Source organism: Salmo salar, chromosome ssa03 (genome assembly GCF_905237065.1).
Source record: "Salmo salar chromosome ssa03, Ssal_v3.1, whole genome shotgun sequence".
In the NCBI taxonomy this organism is placed as follows: domain Eukaryota; kingdom Metazoa; phylum Chordata; class Actinopteri; order Salmoniformes; family Salmonidae; genus Salmo; species Salmo salar.
The window spans coordinates 50,271,505-50,299,487 of NC_059444.1; the positions used below are offsets into that span (position 1 = coordinate 50,271,505).

A 27,983-nucleotide genomic window follows, 5' to 3' on the forward strand; every position below is an offset into this window, starting at 1 on the left:
GAAATTTCACATACTATAAAACTACTATTTAGTACGCTCTTATGGGTATTCGGACATGGTCATTGTTTATTTTCCATTGAAAAAAATGTATAAAGCATCTGCTAGAGGGCATTGATGTAGAGGGCAGATCATTGGGGGGTGGTCAGCATTTACCTCTCCTCTCCTATTTGGGCGTGTGAGATCAAGTGCCCAGGCCTAGTATATGTGCATTCTCAATGAAATTGAGTAGGCTGCCTATGGAAGTTATCTTTCAAAGGAAACCACATATGATTTGACTGTAGTTTACTACAGTGTCTGTAAATTTATGTTGTTAATGGAAAGAAGTGGAGGGCGCTCAACCAACATGAGTCGAGGTACAATCAAAAGATTGGATCATTGAAAAGGTGCAACACACGCATATGCTACCATGGTTTATAGCCTTTTCATTTTCAATAAATATTGATTACCCATTTATTTGTGTCTGCCTGCAAATTGTCATCCTAAAAGTTAGGTAATATCCTATATGCAAAACATAGCTCAAGAGAAAGTGCTAGTTCAGTAGCCATACAAGCGAGATCAGGTGCGCGTGAGGTCTCAATTAAGTAGAATAGGCTATAGAGAAGCACGGGGCAGTTATCTTTACAAGGACATGTACTTCATAAATATGATTACGCTATAATTTACTACATCGCTTAGAAATAAATATTGAACACCCATATTTGTATCCAGGGCTGGCTCTAGCCTTTAGGGAGCCCTAAGCGAGATTTAGTTGAGGGGCCCCCCACCTCATGGCAAAACATTTTAGTGCCCCCCTCTTGGCACATATGCTAAAATAACATTGTGGGACTGCGGGTGGATTCAGGACCAGTTCTTCTGGTAGCGGGTGGAAGTCAGACAGAAAGCCAGGGTGTGTGGGCAGTGCAGTATGAAAAGCTGCAAGAGCGGGATAAATAAATCAGTCCTGCACAGACTTCTATATTGATGCACTGCAGCACAAGTGTTATACAATGAGGAAAGTGATGAAGTGTCTGTGGTAAATGGTTTTCTCTGAGTGTTTTCTAAATGCTAGGAGGTGCATGCATGTACCCTGTGAACAGCTTTCAGTTCCTCCTTCAGAGAGTTGGTCTCCTGTTTGAGGCACTGCAGCTCTGTGTCCCTGACCCGTAGGATCACCTGCAGCACAACACAACAAATTGAGGTTAAAAAAAGACATGAGTGTTAAGATAATTTGTCAATGGAGGTTTAATAATAATAATAATAATGAAATGTACCCTTTGGAGTGCCGTCCATATCATTTTTTATGGATACAATTTAGGAGGATCCAGCACGTATCTACTTTTGAATAATCATATTTTGACTGAGCGAATGTGTAGTATGAATTCTGCTGTAATGTGAGTACCTCCAGTTCGTAGAGGTCTTTTCCCTGTAAGGCAGTGGCCGGTTCCTCGCTGAGAAGGGAGTGCTTGCAAGAGATCTCCTCGGTCAGCCTCTGAGTCAGCTCCTGAGGAGAGGTGGATGAGTGTCAGACACCAACATCAAAGAAGCTTCCCTTTTGCCAACCATCCATGTTGAGTCTATGAAAACTTTGGTGTCCTACTACATGAAAACAAACATTTTTTTATTTTCAATCATTTCCCTCGAGATCATTTAATTTAAAAAAATGTATTAGCCTTTATTTAAACAGAGGAAACAAGCTGAGACAGAGTATATTTTACAGTTGTGCCCTGTGATACAACAATAAAAACAACACAGCAATTAATACGAATTTAAAACCAAACAAAATTATAACATATAAAAAGTACAAGATGGAGGTTAAAAAGATTAAAATAAATAAACTTCTATAAGAAAAACACACATTGCAAAAAGCGATCACAATTTATAATGAAATGTTAATGTAATGTGCATTTAAACTGTTTTACAAGCGCCAAAACATCTAACTGGAGTTCTCTCTGCAATCCATTCAATGAGTGTGGAGCATGATATTCAAATGCCGTTTTGCTTAACTCAGAGTGAATACTGTATCTTTCAGATTTTGTGCACTTTATTTAATATTTTAGACAAATGTAATTTCAATTTAGCGACATCTCCTCCCAGGGTTTGCTGTGTGTCAATCACTGAGGTAAATAATTAACAGGAGACAGCATTAGAAGATGGCTAATCTCGTTACCAGACACTTTCTGACAAATCTGCAGAAGTTCTGGTGGACCATTATATTAAACATGGCCTGAAAGTTAAACTAAATAATTAGGATTTCCATCATCCTAATCGAGGTGTAGATTACATCTGACATTCCAGTGTTCAAACTTGTAAACAAGGCTCCATGGGATTTCTCTTAATGCGACTCCATGCAGCGAATGGCAATGTCTGCTGTGTCTGTGGGTATAATGCGAGTAGCCACTTGTGGATTTGACAGCTCTAACACAGTTCCACCACTGACATGGCCAAAACGGATGTCGGTTAGAGCGTATCTGATTGAATAGAGTCCTTAAAGGGGAACAACGGCAAATTTCGGGAAATTTCTAAAAGTACCTAAACCTCTCTGACTCAATGTTGGACTGTCTGTCACAGTGCACACCTCTCTCACACAGGGAGAGCGAGGTAGAGCTAGGTCACAGGGTTATGCGCCCCTCCCCCTCACTGCAGCGCTACTATGCGCTAGATATAACTTTGGGGAATAACACGGGTCACGGGTTCACAATTGTACCTTTTCTAAAGTCTCTGCCAAGCAGGGAAAAAAAACTGCCTGTGGGCTTACAGCACATGCAACAATACACACACAAGGGAACTCCTCATAAACACTACACCTGTCTGTAACCAGCAGTTTTCAAAATGCAGACATCACCCCTTTTACTATATTGTCAGAAGCATCAGGATAACATGTCTACAGGGGGAACAGCAACAAGTTTCTTCCCTGCCCACTAATTTTGGTAATGCATGAAATAGCCTAGTATATCATATTCTGGCCCAAAATGATCAGACTACACCAAGTTTAACCAACAAAACCAAAAGAGATACAGTAAGTATAATATTTCATCAAGTCAACCTAAAATATCATTGTTATTGAGTCCGTTATACAATTGCCATTATCTAATGCAACATTACTAATGTAAAGAAAACAGAGAGCATGTAAAAAAATAAATGTATATATATATATACAAAAAATAAAGGGAACACTTAAACAACACAATGTAACTCCAAGTCAATCACACTTCTGTGAAATCAAACTGTCCACTTAGGAAGCAACACTGATTGACAATACATCTCACATGCTGTTGTGCAAATGGAATAGACAACAGGTGGAAATTATAGGCAATAAGCAAGACACCCACAATAAAGGAGTGGTTCAGCAGGTTGTACCACAGACCACTTCTCAGTTCCTATGCTTCCTGGCTGATGTTTTGGTCACTTTTGAATGCTGGCGGTGCTTTCACTCTAGTGGTAGCATGAGACGGAGTCTACAACCCACACAAGTGGCTCAGGTAGTGCAGCTCATCCAGGATGGCACATCAATGCGAGCTGTGGCAAGAAGGTTTGCTGTGTCTGTCAGCGTAGTGTCCAGAGCATGGAGGCGCTACCAGGAGACAGGCCAGTACATCAGGAGAAGTGGAGGAGGCCGTAGGAGGGCAACAACCCAGCAGCAGGACCGCTACCTCTGCCTTTGTGCAAGGAGGAGCAGGAGGAGCACTGCCAGAGCCCTGCAAAATGACCTCCAGCAGGCCACAAATGTGCATGTGTCTGCTCAAACGGTCAGAAACAGACTCCATGAGGGTGGTATGAGGGCCCGACGTCCACAGGTGGGGGTTGTGCTTACAGCCCAACACCGTGCAGGACGTTTGGCATTTGCCAGAGAACACCAAGATTGGCAAATTCGCCACTGGCGCCCTGTGCTCTTCACAGATGAAAGCAGGTTCACACTGAGCACGTGACAGATGTGACAGAGTCTGGAGACGCCGTGGAGAACGTTCTGCTGCCTGCAACATCCTCCAGCATGACCGGTTTGGCGGTGGGTCAGTCATGGTGTGGGGTGGCATTTCTTTGGGGGGCCGCACAGCCCTCCATGTGCTCGCCAGAGGTAGCCTGACTGCCATTAGGTACCGAGATGAGATCCTCAGACCCCTTGTGAGACCATATGCTGGTGCGGTTGTCCCTGGGTTCCTCCTAATGCAAGACAATGCTAGACCTCATGTGGCTGGAGTGTGTCAGCAGTTCCTGCAAGAGGAAGGCATTGATGCTATGGACTGGCCCGCCCGTTCCCCAGACCTGAATCCAATTGAGCACATCTGGGACATCATGTCTCGCTCCATCCACCAACGCCACGTTGCACCACAGACTGTCCGGGAGTTGGCAGATGCTTTAGTCCAGGTCTGGGAGGAGATCCCTCAGGAGACCATCCGCCACCTCATCAGGAGCATGCCCAGGCGTTGTAGGGAGGTCATACAGGCACGTGGAGGCCACACACACTACTGAGCCTCATTTTGACTTGTTTTAAGGACATTACATCAAAGTTGGATCAGCCTGTAGTGTGGTTTTCCACTTTAATTTTGAGTGTGACTCCAAATCCAGACCTCCATGGGTTGATAAATTGGATTTCCATTGATTATTTTTGTGTGATTTTGTTGTCAGCACATTCAACTATGTAAAGAAAAAAGTATTTCATAAGATTATTTCTTTCATTCAGATCTAGGATGTGTTGTTTAAGTTGTTTATTTTTTTGAGCAGTGTATATAACAGGACGTGTACTCAAAGCATGCGCTGACCAACAGTCAAGTGTCTTCATGGACATTTTCAACCTCTCCCTGACTGAGTCTGTAATACCTACATGTTTCAAGCAGACCACCATAGACCCTGTGCCCAAGGAAGTGAAGGTAACCTGCCTAAATGATCACCGCCCCGTGGCACTCACGTCGGTAGCCATGAAGTGGTTTGAAAGGCTGGTCATGGCTCACATCAACAGCATCCTCCCGGTTACCCATGACCCACTCCAATTCGCATACAGCCCCAACAGATCCACAGATGACGCAATCTCAATCGCACTCCACACTGCCCTTTCCCACCTGGACAAAAGGAACACCTATGTCAGAATGCTATTCATTGACAGCTCAGTGTTCAACACCATAGTGCCCTCAAAGCTCATCACTAAGCTAAGGACCCTGGGACTAAACACCTCCCTCTCTAACTGGATCCTGGATTTCCTGACAGGCCGCCCCCCAGGTGGTAAGGGTAGGTAACAACACATCCACAACATTGATCCACAACACGGGGGCCCCTCAGGGGTGCGTGCTCTGTCCCCTCCTGTACTCCCTGTTCACTCATGACTTTACGGCCAGGCATGACTCCAACACCATCATTAAGTTTGCCGATGACACAACAGTGGTAGGCCTGATCAACAACAAGACTGACCTTCTCCCTATAGGCTGAAACCTGGCCGTGTGGTGCCAGGACAACAACCTCTCTCTCAGCATGATCAAGACAAAGGAGATGATTGTGAACTACTGGAAAAGGAGGACCGAGCACGCCCCCATTCTCATCGACGGGCTGTAGAGGAGCACGTTGAGAGCTTCAAGTTCCTTGGTGTCCGACAAACTAACATGGTCCAAGCACACCAAGACAGTCGTGAGGATGGCACGACAAAATCTATTCCCCCTCAGGAGACTGAAAATATTTGGCATGGGTCCTCAGATCCTCAAAAGGTTCTACAGATGCACCATCGACAGCATCCTGACTAGTTGCATCACTGTCTGGTATGGCTACTGCTCGGCCTCCGACCGTAAGACACTACAGAGTGTAGTGCGTACGGCCCAGTACATCAGTGGGACCAAGCTTCCTGCCATCCAGGACCTCTATACCAGGCGGTGTCAGAGGAAGGCCCTAAAAATTGTCAAAGGCTCCAGCCACCCTAGTCATAGACTGTTCTCTCTGCTACCGCATGACAAGTGGTACCGGAGCGCCAAGTCTAGGTCCAAGAGGCTTCTAAACAGATTCTACCCCAAGCCATAAGACTCCTGAACATCTAATCAAATGGCTACCCAGACTATTTGCATTGTCCCCCCCCTCTTTTACACTGCTGCTACAGTACTCTCTGTTATTATCTATGCATAGCCACTTTAATAACTCTATCTACATGTTAATATTACCTCAATTATCTCGTCTAACCGGTGAGCCCGCACATTGACTCTGTACCGGTACCCCCTGTATAAAGCCTCGCAATTGTTATTTTACTGCTGCTCGTTAATTATTTGTTACTTTTATTTCCTATTCTTATTTTTTAAACTGCATTGTTGGTTAGGGCTTGTAAGTAAGCATTTCACTGTAAAGTGAAATTATAATACCTGTTATATTCAGCGCATGTGACAAATACATTTTTATTTGATGTGATTTCATGCATGTCCATTGAATCAGAACGACAGCTGGCTAGCTAGCTAGCTAGCTTCATGTATATCAGATATTATCTTGCAAAGCAGTTAATTTAGCAAGCCAATCAAAAAATTGTGCATTGAAATACACCAAGGTCTCACCTCACCATATCTCTGCAGCAGCTTGCTCTCATGTCATCTTGACACAACACAGACAGATGTACACATACAATCTTGCATATTTCCATAACCCTATAACTAGCTACAGTAAATATAACACAAGGTTAATAGCTTGGCTAGCTAGCTAGCTAAATACACTACATGAACAAAGGGATGTGTACACCTTCTCATTGAACATCTCATTCCATATTCATGGGCATTAATATGGAGTTGGTCCCCCCTTTGCTGCTAAAACAGCCTCCACTCTTCTGGGAAGGCTTTCCACTAGATGCTGCAACATTGCTGCTGGGACTTGCTTCCATTCAGCCACAAGAGCATTAGTGAGGTTTTGCACTGATGTTGGGAGTTTAGGCCTGACTCGCAGTTAGCTTTCCAATTCATCCCAAAGGTGTTCGATGGGGTTGGGGTCAGGGCTATGTGCAGGCCAGTCAAGTTCTTCCACACCGATCTCGACAAATTATTTCTGTATGGACCTCGCTTTGTGCATGAGGGCATTGTCATGCTGAAACAGGAAAGGGCCTTCCCCAATCTGTTGCCACAAAGTTGGAAGCACAGAATCGTCTACAATGTAATTGTATGCTGTAATACTAATTCGCTAGCTAGCTAATGAACCGATTTTAGCTGTCTGGCGGCTAACATGTTCTTGATGTGTTCAATAACTTTAGCTAAATAGTAATTACATATTAATACCTAACATCAAATTTTGATAACATGCACCAAGTGTAGAACAACTTTGCGACAGACGAGTAGGTAGCTAGTTTCCTGTGTCACATGATTTGGGTGGACTGACTAATCGGATTGCAGAAGTGCTGACAAAAGTGGGCATGCTAGGATCTATTGTCCATCCGATCAGAGACACTGTGCTCCCAACCTCTATCTCCTAAATAGCGTCGCTGGTGGGTTTTCTTTCAAATCTTTGAACATATTGCGCAATATATGTTGTTTTTAGCAGGCGCGACTCATCAGACTATAACAACAATGTAGCCAACTTTCACCAACCTTTTAGATAAGAAAATATCTGCTTACCATTCTGTCATGTCAACCATTCATCCAAATAAAATCATTCCATGTGTCCTCCTTTTGTCTTTATATGTGTCTTCACACATAGCTTATTCCATGATATGGGGGTAATCCCGGCCCGGTTCCCTAATGGGAATTGAAATTTGTGCCCCTTCAGTTTTAGTTTTATGTCCCTATATAAAAATTGCAAAAAAGTTCAAATGATTGAGTGACAGGTTAGTGCAAAATATGTTTATCTGCTGCGCTGTGTCAGCACAATGGACAGAGCATGCAGCGATGTGTTTAAGGGGGCTATGGAAGCCACTGAGGCGGTTATATATGACTCCTTTGGGTTGCCATAAAAAGCTAAAAAGAATAGGCTAAGTGAACAACGTGATACGCCTCCACCTGTAATATTTGCCACTGCCACGATGGATATCAGAAATTGTCTTCGCCAAAGTATCCAAACAAAGCCAAAGTAACGGGAGACAACTGGCTACTGTGTCAGTGGTTGTTAAATGTTATGACAGCATTGTGACGTTCCTCTCTGACATCTAATGCATGCAATCGTGCAAAACAGAAGTAAGACTCAAGGCTACAGGGGTACTGAAGGCGGTGACTGACCCCGGCTTTAAGTTTACAGTCACCATAGTGCACAGAATCCTCAGTCTTCTCGATTCTGTAAACAAATTACTCCAGGCAAAAACAGATCTTTACACTGGAGTCAAAGTGGTCCACAGCGTCACGACTTCGGCCGAAGTCGGTCCCACTCCTTGTTCGGGCGGCATTTGGCGGTCGACATCACCGGCCTTCTAGCCATCGCCGATCCACTTTTCATTTTCCATTTGTTTTGTCCTTGTCTTACACTCCTGGTTTCATTCCCCCAATTACTTGTTCATTATTTAACCCTCTGTTCCCCCATGTTTGTTTGTGACTGATTGTTTGTTTGTAATACGGTCCGTTATTGTGGGCTCGCATATTTGCATTGTATTTGTGAATATTTGAGTAAATTTCCGTTTATTACTCACATCTGCTGTCTTGCGCCTGACTCCTCTACACCAGCTACACACAGGCAATATTACACAGTGCGTTGAGAAGCTGAGGTGTGACAACGAGTTCAAAGTAATTTGGCCAATGTTTAATGCAAGTGAACCACCACCAGCTCCAAACAAATGATGACATCATGTCAGTACAAATCTCTAGCAATACGTGGTGGACAGTACAGTAGGCCAGCAAGACAGAGGAGAAGAGACTGAGTGTAAAAGACTATTCTTGGATGCTGTCATTGGTGAAAAGTCAGAACAATTCCGCTAACGCAAACAGCCAACTGGTGGAGACCCTGTGTGCCCTTGATCCAGAGACCCATGACTTTCTAGATGTGAAAATTGTGAAACATTTGGTGGTGGTGGGTTCTAAGAATATGAAATGTTACTTATTCATGTCACTGATGGAGGGCTAAGGTTGACGGTCTACACCAGTAGTTAAGGGTTATAGGAGGAAGGTATATAGTGGGTGCAACTAAGCTTGGAATGTGTTGAGTGCAGGGAACCTATTACATGTGGCAGGCATTGATAAGGGGAGACGGGTGGATATCTTATAAACTAACAAATGTCACTGAGGGAGAGAGGGTAATGTATAACGCTTACATTATGTCAGGATATGTTATTGTTAGCCATCAGGGATCCTCTGGGAGGAGAAGAGACAGTCTGGTATCAATAACCATGACAGACTTGAGTTGGGGAGGAGTGAGCACCTTGGGGTAGAAGTCAGGTCAGATGTGAGGAAGTGAGGAAGAACATATATCCTAAGGTTTTGTCTAGCAACAGGGATGCATTGGCTGTTCAGTTGTGGAGGAGGAGACTCAGCCTAGGAGAAAGGGTTAAATATCAGTGCTTCTGTGAAATGTTTTTTTGTCTGAATTACAGCTGTAACGACCCTTTGGGAAGAATTAAACTTGGTTAAGCTTCTCTAGTGTCCGTGAGTTATTCAATCAGAAAAATAAGAACCTAACAGTGGAAACTGAGTTTAGTTTTTTGCCCACTGAAATCGCCCACTCTGGGTCAAATGAGGACAAGTGGACCCCACTTGATATCCTGAAACGATTCTCTGGGCCGACCGTGCTTAAAGCACTCAAAGATTGACCTTTGGGGAGTCCACAACTACATGCGAGAACTCATTTTACACTTTGACAAACGTGTTCAGTCAGAACAGAAGAAGCATGCTATACCCAAGGAAAGCTAATCTAATCAAACTGGCATTTGAGGGGGATCTTACAAGAATATTTCGGGGAGAATGGAATAATCAATGTTTCATGAGCTGAAATAAAAGATCCTAGAATGTTGTGCACAAATTTTGTTTACATCCCTGTTAGTATTTCTCATTTACCAAGATAATCCATCCACCTGACAGAATGATCATTACGCAGGTGAACCTTATGCTGGGGACAATAAAAGGCCAATCTAAAATGTGCAGTTATGTCACACAACACAAGGCTCAAATTTTGAGGGAGCATGCAACTGGAATGCTGACTGCAGGAATGTCCACCAGAGCTGTTGCCAGAGAATTTAATGTTAATTTATCAACCATAAGCCGCCGCCAATGTCATTTTAGTGAATTTGGCAGTACGTCCAACCGGCCTCACAACCACAGACCACGTGTAACCATGCCAGCCCGGGACCTCCACTTCCGGCTTCTTCACCTGTGGGATCGTCTGAGACCAGCCACCCAGACATGAAGCCCCTTTGTGGGAAAAACGTATTTTGATTGGCTAGGCCTGGCTCTCCAGTGAGTTGGCCCTCAAGTGGGTGGACCTATGCCCTCCCAGGCCCACCCATGGCTGCGCACCTGCCCAGTCATGTGAAATCCATAGATTAGGGCCTAATTTATTTATTTCAATTGACTGATTTCCTTATATGAACTGTAACTCAATAAAATCATTAATTGTTGCATGTTACGTTTATATTTTTGTTCAGTATAGAACCATGGAGAGTTACCGCAAGTCACAAAGAAAACAGGAGCTGCCTCCACTATTCCAGCACCATTTCAACTTCAACATTTCAACATAATCAAATCACCTATGCTTAGTCTAATACAGTGACAACTAAAAGATACCAAAAACGATTTAGTCCAATCAAGTTAAGCTAAATATGTGGCTGTCCATTGTACTGATTTCTGTGTGTGTGTGTGTGTGTGTGTGTGTGTGTGTGTGTGTGTGTGTGTGTGTGTGTGTGTGTGTGTGTGTGTGTGTGTGTGTGTGTGTGTGTGTGTGTGTGTGTGTGTGTGTGTGTGTGTGTGTGTACTTGCAAGTAGAAAAATACATGTTGACTTACCCTACTTGTAGAAAAACACCAATGCAATCCTCCTCTTTCATGTTGCCTATATGGTCCATAACTCTGTCAAATAGTACACGCTTTTAGTTTTTGTTGTCCTAGGCTACCTGGCTAAAATGCTTGCTTGCTAGCCTAACTTCCTTTCATGGGCAACGATGAGCCAGGCCACCTAGTTAACATTAGCATACTACAAATAGCTACATTTTGAACTTCCATCCTCTCAGGCCAGGGGCACAATGTATGAATTTATAGTTGGATCAGAATCTCTGTAATAATCATTGGTTAGTACGGAGAATTAAGTAAAACCACAAGTTCAAATCCCTATCTCCATCCATGGCTAATATAGGAAAGAGGCAATTTTAGGTAGATAGCTAGCCACAGGACAAGGACACAACGAGATGTAACAATTCATGTTTTTTTTCGGACAATGACGTTTGGCTTCTGATGTGATTGGTCTGAAGCCAAATCCAAACTGGCTTTCGTTGACACCTTTTTGTGGTGCGCCAGGACGATTCACGACTGACCTCACTCAGTTTAGCAAGAATGCTGATTGGCTATTATTTAAACAAATAGAGATACATTCAGCCTTTGAGAATCGAAGGAAATGTATGAATCACAGAGACGAAAGATACGCTATTTGATATGGTTTTTTTCTTCATTTTTTCTTGGTCAATTTTTTGGGAATACAACATGAATACCCGCCACTGGCATCAAGGAGGCTGAAACTCTTCTGAAAAGGTGGAGAAACAGTCTAGCTGGTTGGTTGGCAAAATAGCCAGTGGTGCCATTTCAGCAAAAACCTAGGGTATGGAATGGCAAAATGACTTCCTTAGCCACCAGCCTAGATTTCCAACGGCCTTGCTTTAGTGTGTAGGGCGCTGTCCATGTTTCTGGAGATTTTGCGCCAACCTGTCACTTCTTGATCAAAAGCACTCAATGGTCTCAATGGTCTCACTCAATGACACCCCTGGGTAAAGCTAGTTTCATCATAGAAATAGATGCATTCTATTATGGTTTTCTTGGTAGCCTATTGGTTTCCGTGGTTGTAAATGGAACTGTACGTATTGGAAACGTATTTATGGCAGGCTGGTATTGCTAAATTGATTATGTGGGTCAAATTTGATCCACAGAAGTGGATTGTGCCATATCACAATGTGTTGCTGTACTCGTGAGCGCCATTATTTTCCAGGTTTGAAGCGGGCCTATATGCCTATTTATTACTACTACTTTCAGCATTTAGTTTTCATTATTTTGTTAAGACAGGTGTGTGTATGGCTGCATTCACAAAGGCTGTTTGTTATAGGTGAATTCACCTATCTTCTTTACCAAAATGGCCTTGCTTTACTGTGTAGGGCGCTGTTTATTGTGCTGATACAGTGCAGCGGATATAGGCTACAGATTTCGCCCAACCTGTCCCTTCAAAAGCACTCAATCAATGGTCTCTGAGTCTCTGCATTGGAACTTTATGCTTATTGTGGTATAGCATGATAGTATAGCGTGAAATAAGCAGAATTCAATACACAGTGCCTTTGGAAAGTATTCAGATCCCTTGACTTTTTCCACATTTTGGTAGGTTACAGCCTTATTCTAAAATTGAACTAAATATGACATTTACATAAGTATTCAGAACATTTACTCAGTACTTTGTTGAACCACCTTTGGCAGCGATTACAGCCTTGAGTCTTCTTGGGTATGACGCTAAAAGCTTGGCACACCTGTATTTGGGGAGTTTCTTCCATTCTACTCCGCAGATCTTCTCAAGCTCTGTTAGTATGGATGGGGAGCGTTGCTGTACAGCTATTTTCAGGTCTCCTCAGAGATGTTTGATCTGGTTCAAGTCTGGGCTCTGGTTGGGCCACTCAAGGACATTCATAAACTTGTCCCGAAGCCACTCCTGCGTTGTCTTGGCTGTGTGCTTAGGGTCGCTGTCATGTTGGAAGGTAAACCTTTGCCCAGGCTGAGGTCCTGATCGCTCTGGAGCAGGTTTTCATAAAGGATCACTCTGTACTTTGCTCCGTTTATCTTTTCCTGACTAGTCTCCCAGCCCCTGCAGCTGAAAAACATCCCCACAGCATGATACTGCTGCCGCCACCATTCTCATCTGTAGGGATGGTGCCAGGTTTCCTCCAGATGTGAGACTTGGCATTCAGGCCAAAGAGTTCAAACTTGGTTTCATCAGACCAGAGAATCTTGTTTCTCATGGTCTGAGCGTCTTTAGGTGCCTTTTGGCAAACTCCAAGTGGGCTTTCATGTGCCTTTTACTGAGGATTGGCTTCCTTCTGGCTACTCTACCATAAAGGTCTGATTGGTGTAGTGCTGCAGAGTTGGTTGTCCTTCTGGAAGGAAGGTTCTTCCATCTCCACAGAGGAACTCTAGAGCTTGGTCATAGTGGCCATTGGGTTCTTGGTCACCTCCCTGACCAAGGCCCTTCTTCCCCGACTACTCAGTTTGGCTGGGCAGCCAGCGCTAGGAAGAGTCTTGGTGGTACCAAAGTTCTTCCATTTAATAATTATGTAGGCCACTGTGTTATTGGGGACCTTCAATGCTGCAGAAATGTTTTGGTTACCATTCCCCAGATCTGTGCCTCAACACAATCCTGTCTCGGAGCTTTACAGACAATTTCTTAGACCTCATGGCTTGGTTTTTGCTCTGACATGCACTGTCAACTGTGGGACCTTTTATAGACAGGTCGTATTGCCTTTCCAAATCATGTCCAATCAATTGAATTTACAACAGGTGGACTCCAATCTAGTTGTAGAAACAGCTCAAGGATGATCAATGGAAAAAGGATGCACCTGAGCTCAATTTCGAGTTTCATAGCAAAGTGTCTGAAAACTTATGGAAATAAGGTATTTCTGTTTTTTATTTCTAATACATTTGCAAAAAATTCTAAAAACCTGTTTTCGGTTTGTTATTATGGGGTATTGTGAGTAGATTGCTGAGTTTAAAAAAAAATACATTTTACAATAAAGCTGTAACAAAATGTTGAACAAGTCAAGGGGTCTGAATACTTTCCGAAGTCACTGTACAGTGGGGGAAAAAAGTATTTGATCCCCTGCTGATTTTGTACGTTTGCCCACTTACAAAGAAATGATCAGTCTATAAATTTAATGGTAGGTTTATTTGAACAGTGAGAGACAAAATAACAACAAACAAATCCAGAAAAACGCATGTCAAAAATGTTAGAAAATGATTTGCATTTTAATAAGGGAAATAAGTATTTGACCCCTCTGCAAAACATGACTTAGTACTTGGTGGCAAAACCCTTGTTGGCAATCACAGAGGTCAGACGTTTCTTGTAGTTAGCCACCAGGTTTGCACACATTTCAGGAGGGATTTTGTCCCACTCCTCTTTGCAGATATTCTCCAAGTCATTAAGGTTTCGAGGCTGACGTTTGGCAACTCGAACCTTCAGCTCCCTCCACAGATTTTCTATGGGATTAAGGTCTGGAGACTGGCTAGGCCACTCCAGGACCTTAATGTGCTTCTTCTTGAGCCACTCCTTTGTTGCCTTGGCCGTGTGTTTTGGGTCATTGTCATGCTGGAATACCCATCCACGACCCATTTTCAATGAGCCTGGCTGAGGGAAGGATGTTCTCACCCAGGATTTGACGGTACATGGCCCCGTCCATCGTCCCTTTGATGCAGTGAAGTTGTCCTGTCCCCTTAGCAGAAAAACACCCCCAAAGCATAATGTTTCCACCTCCATGTTTGACGGTGGAGATGGTGTTCTTGGGGTCATAGGCAGCATTCCTCCTCCTCCAAACACGGCGAGTTGAGTTGATGCGAAAGAGCTCAATTTTGGTCTCATCTGACCACAACACTTTCACCAGTTGTCCTCTGAATCATTCAGATGTTCATTGGCAAACTTCAGACGGGCATGTATATGTATTCTTGAGTGGGGGGACCTTGCGGGCGCTGCAGGATTTCAGTGTGTTACCAATTGTTTTCTTGGTGACTATGGTCCCAGCTGCCTTGAGATCATTGACAAGATCCTCCCATGTAGTTCTGGGCTGATTCCTCACCATTCTCATGATCATTGCAACCCCACGAGTTGAGATCTTGCATGGAGCCCCAGGATTAGGGATATTGCCAGTTATTTTGTGTTTCTTCCATTTGCGAATAATCACACCAAATGTTGTCACCTTCTCACCAAGCTGCTTGGCGATGGTCTTGTAGCCCATTCCAGCCTTGTGTAGGTCTACAATCTTGTCCCTGACATCCTTGGAGAGCTCTTTGGTCTTGGCCATGGTGGAGAGTTTGGAATCTGATTGATTGATTGCTTCTGTGGACAGATGTCTTTTTTACAGTTAACAAGCTGCGGTTAGGAGCACTCCCTTTAACAGTGTGCTCCTAATCTCAGCTCGTTACCTGTATAAAAGACACCTGGGAGCCAGAAATCTTTCTGATTGAGAGGGGGTCAAATACTTATTTCCCTCATTAAAATGCAAATGAATTTATAACATTTTAGACATGCGTTTTTCTGGATTTTATTGTTGTTATTCTGTCTCTCACTGTTCAAATAAACCTACCATTAAAATTATAGACTGATCCTTTCTTTATCAGTGGGCAAACATACAAAATCAGCAGGGGATCAAATACTTTTTTCCCCCACTGTATATGCCATATCTCACAATCGATTGGGGTTACCCGAAAAAAAAACATGTTCACTGTGATAGTATGTGTATTTTTTCATAAATCTGTGTTATTCCACAAAGTTATATCTAGAGCATAGTAGCGCTGCAGTGAGGCGGAGGGGCGCAGCTGGGATGTTGCTCTACTTAGCTCTCATAGAGTGAGAGAGCTGTGCACCGTGACAGCCAGTCCAACACTGAGTCAGAGGTTTAGGTACTTTGACAAATCTCAGAAATGGGCTGTTCCCCTTTAATCTACCAATGAATCATCTCCCGCAGCACCTTCCCCCACTTGTCTTGTGCACCTCTGTTGTATCGGTCTGACGTTTTGGCAATAAGGAGATTGTGTTTGTAAGTCTTATTGGGATAGTTTTCCCCGCAAGTGCGACACACATCGACAATTGATTTGAAGGTTGTAGTCTTTCTTCTTCTCGGTGAAGCCATTAGCTAGCTATATATGGCCAGCTAACTGTGTCCTTTGCTAGTTAGCTAGCTGGAAGGTAGGGCAGATATATTTTTTTCTATTTGAGGCCAGTGGGAATTGGTGAATCCGAAACCACTCAATCGCCCCTACCAACTCACTCAGAGGGTCTTCCGTTGTCACGTATTGCTGACCAAACTCAAAGGGTGTCATAGTCCGTGTATGTAGGTGGCAGGGAAGTCAGGCGCAGGAGAAAACAGAGTGGTTTAAAAAATGGAATATTTATTCCCAAAACCAACGTAGAAAAGAATCCGGGTAAAACAATAACCCGTCGCACACCGATATAGAAACAACACGTACATCACAAACAAACAATCACCGACAGAGAAATGAGGGGAATCAGAGGGTTAAATACACAACATATAATTACTGGGATATGAAACAGGTGTGTAAAGAGACCAGACAAAACCAATGGAAAATGAAAAACTGATCAATGGTGGCTAGAAGGCCGGTGACGTCGACCGCCGAACACCACCCAAACAAGGAGGGGCATTAACTTCAGTAGAAGTCGTGACAGTACCCCCCCCCGACGCGCGGCTCCAGCAGTTCGTCGACACCGGCCTCGGGGACGACCCGGAGGGCGAGGCGCCGGGCGATCCGGATGGAGACGATGGAACTCGCTCAGCATGGAAGGATCTAACACGTCCTCCACCAGAACCCAGCATCTCTCCTCCGGACCGTACCCCTCCCAGTCCACGAGGTACTGAAGACCCCTCGCCCGACGTCTCGAATCCAGGATGGATCGAACGGAGTACGCCGGGGCCCCCTCAATGTCCAGAGGGGGCGGAGGAACCTCCCGCACCTCGGCCTCCTGGAGCGGGCCAGCCACCACCGGCCTGAGGAGAGACACATGGAACGAGGGGTTAATGCGGTAATTGGGGGGAAGCTTTAACCTATAACATACCTCGTTCAATCTCTTCAGGACTTTAAACGGCCCCACAAACCGCGGACTCAGCTTCCGGCAGGGCAGGCGGAGGGGCAGGTTTTGGGTTGAGAGCCAGACCCTGTCCCCCGGTGCAAACACCGGGGCCTCACTGCGGCGACGGTCTGCACCAGCTTTTTGACATTGTACGGCGCGCTGAAGGCGGACGTGAGCTGCGTCCCAGGTCTCCTCCGCGCGCCGGAACCAGTGGTTCACCGCAGGAGCCTCGGTCTGGCTCTGATTCCAAGGGGCCAGAACCGGCTGATAACCTAACACACACTGAAACGGAGTGAGGTTAGTGGAGGAGTGGCGGAGCGAATTCTGAGCCATCTCTGCCCAGGGCACAAACTCCGCCCACTCCCCCAGCCGATCCTGGCAATAAGACCTCAGAAACCTACCCACATCCTGATTAACTCTCTCCACCGGCCCGTTACTTTCGGGGTGAAAACCCGAGGTAAGGCTAACCGAGACCCCCAGACGTTCCATGAACGCCTTCCAAACCCTTGACGTGAACTGGGGCCCACGATCAGACACTATATCCTCAGGCACCCCGTAGTGCCGAAAGACGTGTGTAAACAGAGCCTCCGCCGTCTGTAGGGCCGTAGGGAGACCGGGCAAAGGGAGGAGACGACAGGACTTAGAAAAGTGATCCACAACAACCAGGATCGTGGTGTTACCTTGTGATGGTGGAAGATCGGTTATAAAATCCACCGACAAGTGCGACCACGGCCGCTGTGGAACGGGTAAGGGTTGTAACTTACCCCTGGGTAGGTGTCTAGGAGCCTTGCACTGGGCGCACACCGAGCAGGAGGAAACATAAACCCTCACGTCCTTAGCTAAGGTGAGCCACCAGTATTTCCCACTAAGACAGCGCATTGTCCGACCAATCCCAGGATGACCAGAGGAGGGTGACGTGTGAGCCCAGTAGATCAATCGGTCGCGGACAGCGGACGGAACGTACAGACGCCCAGCTGGACACTGAGGGGGAACGGGCTCTGCACGTGACGCCCGCTCAATGTCCGCGTCCAGCTCCCAGACCACTGGTGCCAGCAAACAAGAGGCTGGGATGATGGGAGTGGGATCCATGGACCGCTCCTCTGTGTCATACAGCCGGGACAGTGCGTCTGCCTTGACGTTCTGGGAACCTGGTCTATAAGAGAGGGTAAACACAAAACGGGTGAAAAACATGGCCCACCTTGCCTGGCGAGGATTCAGTCTCCTCGCCTTCCGGATGTACTCCAGATTGCGGTGGTCAGTCCAGATGAGAAAAGGGTGTTTAGCCCCCTCAAGCCAGTGTCTCTACACCGTCAGAGCCCTGACGACAGCCAACAGCTCCCTGTCCCCCACATCATAGTTTTGCTCCGCCGGGCTGAGCTTCTTCGAGAAGAAGGCACAGGGGCGGAGCTTAGGTGGCGTACCCGAACGCTGAGAGAGCACAGCTCCTATCCCAGCCTCAGATGCGTCCACCTCCACTATGAATTGCAGAGAGGGATCCGGATGAGCCAACACAGGAGCCGAGGTAAACAGAGCCTTCAGTTTCCTAAACGCCCTATCCGCCCCAGCTGACCACTGCAAGCGCACCGGACCCCCCTTCAGCAGTGAGGTAATAGGAGCAGCTATCTGACCAAAACCCCGGATAAATCTCCGGTAGTAATTGGCAAACCCTAAAAATCGCTGCACCTCCTTTACCGTGGTGGGAGTCGGCCAATTACGCACGGCTGTAATACGGTCACTCTCCATCTCCACTCCTGACGTAGATAGGCGATATCCTAAGAAAGAGACGGACTGTTTAAAGAACAAGCATTTCTCAGCCTTGACATACAGGTCATGCTCCAACAGGCGACCAAGCACTTTGCGCACCAGGGACACATGCTCGGCGCGTGTAGCGGAGTAAATCAGAATGTCATCGATATACACCACTACACCCTGCCCGTGCAGGTCCCTGAAAATCTCATCGACAAAAGATTGGAAGACTGATGGAGCATTTTTTAACCCATACGGCATGACAAGGTACTCATAATGCCCTGAGGTAGTACTAAATGCTGTCTTCCACTCATCTCCATCTCGGATACGCACCAGGTTATACGCACTCCTGAGATCCAGTTTTGTGAAGAAGCGCGCGCCGTGCATTAATTCAATCACCGGGGCGATCAGAGGTAGTGGGTAACTGTACCCCACTGTAATTTTATTAAGACCTCGATAATCAATGCACGGTCGCAGACCCCCATCCTTCTTCTTCACAAAAAAGAAACTTGAGGAGACGGGTGAGATGGAGGGCCTAATGTATCCCTGACGCAGGGATTCGGAAACATATGTCTCCATAGCCACCGTCTCCGCTTGCGACAGGGGATACACGTGACTCTTGGGAAGTGCAGCGTCTGCCATGAGATTTATCGCACAATCCCCCTGTCAATGAGGTGGTAATTGAGTCGCCTTCTTTTTACAGAAGGCGAGAGCCAAATCGGCATATTCAGGGGGAATGTGCACGGTGGAGACCTGGTCTGGACTTTCCACCGTAGTAGCACCAACGGAAACCCCTACACACCTACCTGAGCGCTCTCGCGACCACCCCGTAAGAGCCCTCTGTGGCCAAGAAAAAGTGGGGTTATGACTAGTTAACCAGGGAAGACCCAGCACCACCGGATACGCAGGAGTGTCGATAAGGAAAATACTAATTTTCTCCTTGTGACCCCCCTGCGTAACCATAGTCAATGGAGCCGTGGCCTCCCTAATCAACCCTGACCCTAATGGTCGACTATCTAAGGTGTGAATGGGAAAAGGTATTTTCACCGGTACAATAGGGATCCCTAAACTATGAGCCAACGTTTGATCAATAAAGTTCCCAGCCGCGCCTGAATCTACTAGTGCCTTATGCTGGGAATGAGGGGAAAAAATCAGGAAAAGTGACAGACACAAATATATGAGCAACAGAGGGCTCTGGATGAGAATGGTGCCTACTCACCTGTGGTGGTGCCAGAGCGCCCTGCCTGTTACCTCGATTCCCAGAAGAACCTGCCCGGCACCGACCAGCAGTGTGTCCTCTGCGGTCACTGACGGCACGCGAGCGGGAACTCCCTCCGGTCTCCCTGTGCACCCTCTCTCCTGGCTCCATGGTTATAGGAGAGGGGGTGCAGGAGGATGAAACCACCAGACCCTGATCTGGACGTCCACGAGCAGCCAGCCCATTGTCCAACTGGATGGACAGATCCACCAGCTGGTCGAAGGTTAGGGTGGTGTCTCTACAGGCCAGCTCCCGACGGACGTCCTCCCGCAGACTGCAGCGATAATGATCTATCAGGGCCCCGTGATTCCATCCTGCACCGACTGCCAGGGTCCTGAACTCCATTGCGAAATCCTGGGCGCTCCTCGTCTCCTGCCTCAGATGGTAGAGGCGCTCACCCGCCGCTCTGCCCTCAGGTGGATGGTCGAAGACTGCCCGGAAACGGCGGATGAACTCTTCATATCGGTCCAACGCCGTATCTCCTCCCTCAACCATAGCGCTGGCCCATTACAGGGCTCTTCCGGTGAGGCACGAGACGAGGGCGAAAATCTTCTCTCGGTCTGATGGGACTGGGTGGACCGTGGCCAGAGAAAGTTCTAATTGGAGCAGGAAACCCCGGCAGTTGGCAGTACTTCCGTCGTAACCCCGAGGCATGGCTAGACGGATACCACCCGGTTCAGGTTGACAAGGGGTGTTTTGGATCGACTGGGCTGGTGGAGGCGCTGGCTGAATCTCCCGTCTCTCTAAGCGGTCCATCAGCTGAACAGCGCGATCCATAGCAGCGCATAGATGTAATAGTCTTTCTGCATTCTTCTGGATGCGCTCCTCCACCTCCCTGTCCGGGATCTCTTCTCCTGCTGACTTCAAAAATTTGGTCGGTGATTCTGTCATAGTCCGTGTATGTAGGTGGCAGAGAAGTCAGGCGCAGGAGAAAACAGAGTGGTTTAAAAAGTGGAATATTTATTCCCAAAACCAACGTAGAAAAGAATCCGGGTAAAACAATAACCCATCGCACACCGATATAGAAACAACACGTACATCACAAACAAACAATCACCGACAGAGAAATGAGGGGAATCAGAGGGTTAAATACACAACATATAATTACTGGGATATGAAACAGGTGTGTAAAGAGACCAGACAAAACCAATGGAAAATGAAAAACTGATCAATGGTGGCATTAACTTCAGTAGAAGTCGTGACAAAGGGTGACTTCCAGAGGGTGGTGAGAGGACCAATAAACCCATCAACTTCAGGATCTTCCACTTTTAAATAGTAAAACAAGCATGAAAATCGAATTATCGAGTTGAATTACTACATCCATTGAATTACTCAAATAATTGTAGATGTTCACAAAGATGATGATTAGGAATTGTTGTATGTTCCTTCCCTATTGGAATTGTCTTTTTGGGCCAGACTTAAGTTAAACTGCAACACCAAAGCTGGCCTGTAGGTACAGTTGAAAGCGTGCTTCGAGACCGGAACCCTGGGGCCAATGGGCCTCCTGTTGCCAGCTCACTTCACGGCAGATTTTTTCCTGTCGGACCCGGTATTCGAACTCAACCCAGGTCTGCCGAATAAACGCAACCCAGGTCTGGTGGTCATTGATCTAAACTGGCACACTTGGTGAGTACATGCAGTGTACTGTATGGGTGTCTGGTGGTGTCTTGCCTGCTTGTGGATGCTGAGCACCTGGTTCTCCCTCTGGCACTGTAGCAGGGCCTGTCTCTCGGCCTCCAGGGCCTGATTCATCTGGGCGCACTCCAGACACTTCTGGGAGTACTGGCCCGACAACACCTCCAGCTCCCTGTGCAGAGACCGCAGCTCAACTCTGGACGATGGGGCAAAGGGGAAAGTCAGCAGTTATACAAAGGTGCATGTACTTTGCATTGAAACATACATGTAACACACACACACACACACACACACACACACACACACACACACACACACACACACACACACACACACAGTGCATGCATGCACACACACACTTTAAAAAAGCCAGGTGCATGAATACAAATAACACCCAGATAAGAAAGAGATATACAGTCTCAATCAAATGTTTGGACACATCTACTCATTCCAGGGTTTTTCTTTATTTTTACTATTTTCTACATTGTAGAATAATAGTGAAGACATCAAAACTATTAAATAACACATATGGAATCATGTAGTAACCAAAAAAGTGTTAAACAAATCAAAATGTAATTTATATTTGAGATTCTTCAAAGTATTCACCCTTTGCCTTGATGACAGCTTTGCACACACTCATATACACTGTGGCAGTGTCCGAATAACCATACTTGCATTCTAAATAGTAGGCATTTTGGGTATGCAAAAAAAGAAAGTTTTATTGTATGTTAAATTTGGAAAATGTAGTGCTTTAAATGCCAGGATGTCATACTCATTTCAGGTTCTCATCTAGTAGAATTCACTGTACACTAAGAAAGAGAATCGTCTTTAGAAACGTGTGTTTGACAACAGCTGATAATCAGCTGAGGAGACACGCTGTACCAAAATGAATGAATGAATGAATGGTGGGAATCAACGCAATTGTGCATTAGATGATGGATTTTCAGTAGGATGAGCCTAGTATGATGATATTTGTTGCTTACTGCATTTGTTTTTAGTAAACATTACATTCTAGTATGCAGTTTAAGTAAGTAGTAGGCAAGCCAGATTTATTTTTCACACACATAGTCACTCACTCATACTGGGAGTGAAGGTCCGTGATGTCAGAGCTCCCTCCACTCTGACTCCTCTCCAGCTCCTCCCGATGAGCATTCCTGATTGCCTCGATCGCTACACACAGGCCACAAACACAGGAAGTGAACAGACATGTTCCTACATGCCCCCTCCCCCCCCCCCCATCCCACTTCTAGGGGCATGTTCAGCAGGACACAACGTTGTGAAACATTCAGATGGAAATATGCTAAGTGGAACAAACATGCCACTCTAAGGAATCATGTTGGCTCTATTCATTTGAGTCAGCAACTTTTGACCATGTTTGGCTACAGAACATGGGCCAGATGTTTTACCTGCGACAGTGGCGGCTGTCTCCTCCTCCAGTAGGCAGTCTCTCTCCTGCAGGAGCGTGGCCACCTCCCTCTGGTGCTGCCGTTGCAGATCCCCCACCAGCTTCTGGTGTACCTCCTCAATGGCAATGAAGCCACGCTCACAGGAAACCTGCAGGGTATGAATTTCACACTTATATGTGTATACTTTTAACGCCTACTTTTATGGAGTATTTGGAATTATGTTGGTACTGATGTATATCAAAGCATTAGCATTTACAGTGCCTTCAGAAAGTATTCAGACCCCTTGAATTTAACCAGATTGTGTTACATTACAGCCTTATTCTAAAAGTGATTCAATATAAAACATTTCTCCGCCAACTACACACAACACCCCATAATGACAAAGGGAAAACAGGTTTGTAGAAATTATTGCTCATTTATTAGAAATAAAAAACAGAAATACCTTGATTACATAAGTTTTCAGACCCTTTGCTATGAGACTCGAAATTGAGCTCAGGTGCATCCTGTTTCCATAGATCATCCTTGAGATGTTTCTACAACTTGATTAGAGTCCACCTGTGGTAAATTCAATTGGTTGGACATTATTTGGAAAGGCAATACGACCTGTCTATATAAGATCCCACAGTTGACAGTGCATGTCAGAGCAAAAAGCAAGCCATGAGGTAAAAGGAATTGTCCGTAGAGCTCAGAGACAGGATTGTGTTGAAGGACATATCTGGGGAAGGGTATCAAAAAATGTCTGTAGCATTGAAGGTCCCCAAGAACACAGTGGCCTCCATCATTCTTAAATAGAAGAAGTTTGGAACCACCAAGACTCTTTCTAGAGCTGGCTGCCCAGCCAAACTGAGCAATCGGGGGAGAAGGGCCTTGGTCAAGGAGGTGACCAAGAACCCGACTGTCACTCTGGAGCTCTGTCAGAGTTTCTCTGTGGAGATGGGAGAACCTTCCAGAAGGACAACCATCTCTGCAGCATGCCACCAATCAGGCCATTATGGTAGAGTGGCCAGACGGAAGCCACTTTTCAGTAAAAGACAAAGGTACATAAAGGCTCTCAGACCATGAGGAACAAGATTCTCTGGTCTGATGAAACCAAGATTGAACCCTTTGGCCTGAATGCCAAGCATCACGTCTGGAAGAAAGCTGGCACCATCCCTACGGTGAAGCATTGTGGTGGCAGCATCATGCTGTGGGGATGTTTTTCAGCAGCAGGGACTGGGAGACTAGTCAGGATTGAGGGAAGGATGAACAGAGCAAAGTACAGAGATCCTTGATGAAAACCTGCTCCAGAGTGCTCAGGACCTCAGACTGGGGTGGACGTTCACCTTCCAATAGGACAACTACCCTAAGCACACAGCCAAGACAATGCAGGAGTGGCTTCGGGACAAGTCTCTGAATGTCCTTGAGTGGCCCAGCAAGAGCCTGGACTTGAACCTGATTGAACATCTCTGGAGAGATGTGAAAATAGCTGTGCAGTAACACTACCCATCCAACCTGACAGAGTTTGAGAGGATCTGCAAAGAAAAATGGAAGAAACTCCCCAAATACAGGTGTGCCAAGCTTGTAGCGTCATACCCAAGAAGACTCAATGCTGAAATCACTGCCAAAGTACTTCAACAAAGTACTCAGTAAAGGGTCTGAATACTTATGTTAATGTCATATTTCAGTTTACATTTTTTATAAATTAGCAAAGATTCTAAAAAACAGTTTTTGATTTGTGATGGGGTATTGTGTGCAGATTGATGATAGGGAAAAAACTATTTAATACATTTTAGAATAATGCTGTAATGTAACACAATGTGGAAAAGTCATGGGTCTGAATACTTTCCAAAGTCAATGTGTTTGTGTAAATGTATTGGGTATTTGAGTGGGGCTGTGTTGTACCTTGATGTTTTCAAGGTCTCTCTGATAAGCTTCCTTCATGGCAACTTCATCCCCTTCCAGATTCCGTCTCCCCGCCTCATCTTTCATGGTGTTTACCTGCGTCTCAAGCACATGGATTCGCTTCTTCATTGTTTCCATAGACACCATGTCTATTTTGCAGGCTCCATCCAGATTAAATTTCTCTGCCTGCAGGGTGGAATCCAAGGTGAAGTCTGGGTAGAAGGTGGCTTTTTCGGGAGGAGTGTTAGGGGTGGTCTGTGATGAGCGGGACTCGTGTTGTGCATCTGTTGCAACACAGGCAGACTGAGCATGGTGGCTGTGCAGACGTATCATTTCCTCCTCGTGGATCTTCTGGAGCTCCTGCATCTTCCCTTGGAATTCCTCTTCCAGCTTCTGCACCTGCTCCTCGTGGCGATCCTCGATGCTCTCGATATCAGCTAGGAGTACACCCACCTTACGTCGGGTCTCGCTCTCTGCTGCGGCCCTCCCTTGCTCCACCTGCTCCAGCTTCTCCTTGAGGACCTGGCTGTCCTCCTGCAGTCGTGACAGGGCATGGCTAAAAGTGCGGCGGTCTTTGCTGAGCATGGCCTCTTGCTCCTGACACAGCGCCCCTAGGCTGTCGAATGCCCCCTTGCACTGCTGCAGTTCCTGTTCGTGATCCAGCTGCAGGCGGCATGCCACGTAGGTCACCTGTGACTGGACCAGCACCTCCGGCCAGTACAGGGTCAAGTCCTTTGAGCCACTGCTGCTGGGGATCTCCTGACTGAGTTGGTGCAAGACCTTGGCCCTTTTCCTCAGCTGGACTGCAAGTCTTTCGGTCCAGTCGTGTTGTTTCTCTGCCTTGTCCCCACTCCAGACTGATTGGATCCTCTCCAGCAGGTTGTCTGTGAGGCCTCTGGACTTCAACTGGACCTGTTCCTCATAAGGAGCCAGCTCTGGAGGACTGACATCAGCCAGACCCCTGGCCTGACCAGAGCTCAGATTGTTATCCCCAGCGCCGCCACACTGTTCCTCTGGCTGAGAGCTCCGCCACAGCTGCTCCCTGGTCGGGTTGTCAGAGTGCAGTTCTTCTTGTATCGGCTCTCCCTGGTAGCGATGCTGTAAGGTTAGAGAGATGTAAGCTAACTCCGCTCTGGCACAGAGCCTGCCAATGACGCTCTCCTCCGACTCAGTGTCGCCACCTACTGGTTCCCCACAATCCGTTCCGAGGGCCATCCTTTTCAAAAGCACGTCGGCATACATGTGTGCGGAGTCACCTTCGTCTCCACCAAGGAGGGCTTCATTCTGGCAATTTTTTTTATCTTGGCTCTGCATTGCCAACGCCATCTTCTCTAACGTAGACGCTTCCAGGGCTAAAGCTCTACCCAATGTTTCCATTCCAGCTTCCTCTCCTTCTGGGCATGACTTTGTGGCATACGTGCCTGTGCCCATTTGCTCAACCTTGTCCTCTGATAGTGTCTTGTCATCAATCAAGTCTTCCTCCTCCCTCTGAGCTCGGTGGCACTCGTGCCATTGCTCATCGGCAATTATTCCTCCTTGCCTGAGGCAGGCGGCAGCAGTGACCAGCTGCATCTCCAGGGCACAGAGCTCGGCTTCTAGGTCAGCGTTGTTACCTTCCCCAGGGTTCCTCCTCAGCAGGGCTTGGATCCTCTCTCTGCAGGCCTGCACACTGGCCAGGGCCACCTGACACTGCCCACCCAGCACCCTGGTTCGGCCCTCCGTTTCCAGGGCGAAGCGCCTGCTCTGCTTGGCCTGGTTGTGAAGAAAGAGGCTAAGCCGCTGGGTAGCGGCCCGGCTCTGGGTGAGCTGGGAGAGGACGTGGGGGTCGGCGGCTGCACTGCTGCACCACTGACCTTGTGGCTCCTCCAGCCTCTGGGTGATGTCTCTCAATTTCTCCTCGGTCACATACAGCTTGGTCTCCAGGACCTGGATCACTGACATGAACCTGTCCGGATCATCTCCAGCCGTAACGATGTACTGGTAGGCCGGGTCGACAGAACATGAGCCAGGTCCAGAGTGGCTTATGGCAGGGACGCTGCTGCCGTTTGTCTGTCCTCCGTCTATATTGTAGGAGTGGTGGATGGTCTGGGTTTCCCGTGAATTCAGACCGCTGGATTTGATATTCAGTCTGTTGTCAGTCACTTTGAAGAGAGGAAGAGAGGAACAGCAGGTACATGCTTCCTTCACCTCATTCAGTTTCAGCTCCGTCTCTTCCAGGCTGCTCCCAAGGGCGGCCATCTTAACCAAGGCTTCACTCAGCTCCCGCTCCTTCCTGTCCAGCAGCCTCTTGTAGTCCTCCCTGGCTTCGCTGGCTGCCGCCTCCCTCTCCTGCGCCTGTCCCAGGGCCCGCTGTAGCTCCTCTGAAACACTCTCGTAGGAGTGCTCCAGGTTGTAGAAGTCAGTCTCCTCCGTCTGTAGGCGTCTCTGCAGCTGAACCACCTCCCCGTCCGCCTCGGCCAGCTGGTTCTGCAGCTCTTGGCAGCGTCTCTCCAGCTGCTCCCCCTCCCCCTGTAGCCTCCCTATAGCCGCCAATGTGCGGGCCAACTCCTCCTGCAGCTGCTGCTGAGCCTCCGCCACCTCTCCTTCCCTGGCCCACGGCTGACCCTGCCCCTTCCACAATGTCTTCGCTTGCTGCTCAGCCTTTTGCAGCTGCTCCTGCAGGTCCTGGGTCCGGCGCTCCGCCTGGGCCAGGTTGGCCCCTAGGCTTCTGCGTTCCCTGTCCTGGCTCTCCTGCAGGAGGCCCAGGTGCTTCTGCAGGCGCACCTCCTTCTCGGCCTGTGCCTCCTCTGTTGCTTTCATCTGGGCTGACACCTCTTGTAGTCGCTGGCGCAAACACTCCAACTCCTGTCGGTGGTTGTGCTCCCCCTCCTCCCGCTGCTTCCGAGCGCTCTGACGCTCCTGCTGCAGCTCAGAGCGTGCCAAGGCTGCAGCCTCCCCTGCGCTTAATGCCCGCGCCTGCAAGGCGATGAACTCAGCCCTCCGCTGCAGTTCAGCCTCACGCGCCTCCTCCTGGCTCCTCCTCTGGGCCTCCAGCTCGAAGCGCAGGTCCTGGTTCAGCTTCTGAAGACGCTGCCACGAGCACGCCTGTGCGGAGGAGGACGGGTTGAAAGATGTGGGTAGGCCATTCTAAAAGAGATTGATGGGAGATTTGGTTCTATTGTTATGGGGAAGCTAAACCAAGCG

At 47.0% G+C, this 27,983-nt stretch overlaps 1 protein-coding gene across 1 annotated transcript in view; it reads right to left on the reverse strand.

Moving 5' to 3' along the window:
- LOC106600690 (centrosome-associated protein CEP250) overlaps nucleotides 1–27,983 on the reverse strand; it is an 83,936-nt gene that overhangs the window by 23,304 nt on the left and 32,649 nt on the right. The window contains exons 13-18 of the mRNA XM_045716044.1: nucleotides 24,801–27,926; nucleotides 22,920–23,067; nucleotides 22,590–22,683; nucleotides 21,403–21,709; nucleotides 1,379–1,480; nucleotides 1,066–1,152 (exon numbers count right to left, since the gene is read on the reverse strand). Of these exons, the coding sequence (XP_045572000.1) occupies nucleotides 1,066–1,152; nucleotides 1,379–1,480; nucleotides 21,403–21,709; nucleotides 22,590–22,683; nucleotides 22,920–23,067; nucleotides 24,801–27,926 (3,864 nt within the window). The remainder of the gene's footprint in view (nucleotides 1–1,065; nucleotides 1,153–1,378; nucleotides 1,481–21,402; nucleotides 21,710–22,589; nucleotides 22,684–22,919; nucleotides 23,068–24,800; nucleotides 27,927–27,983) is intronic.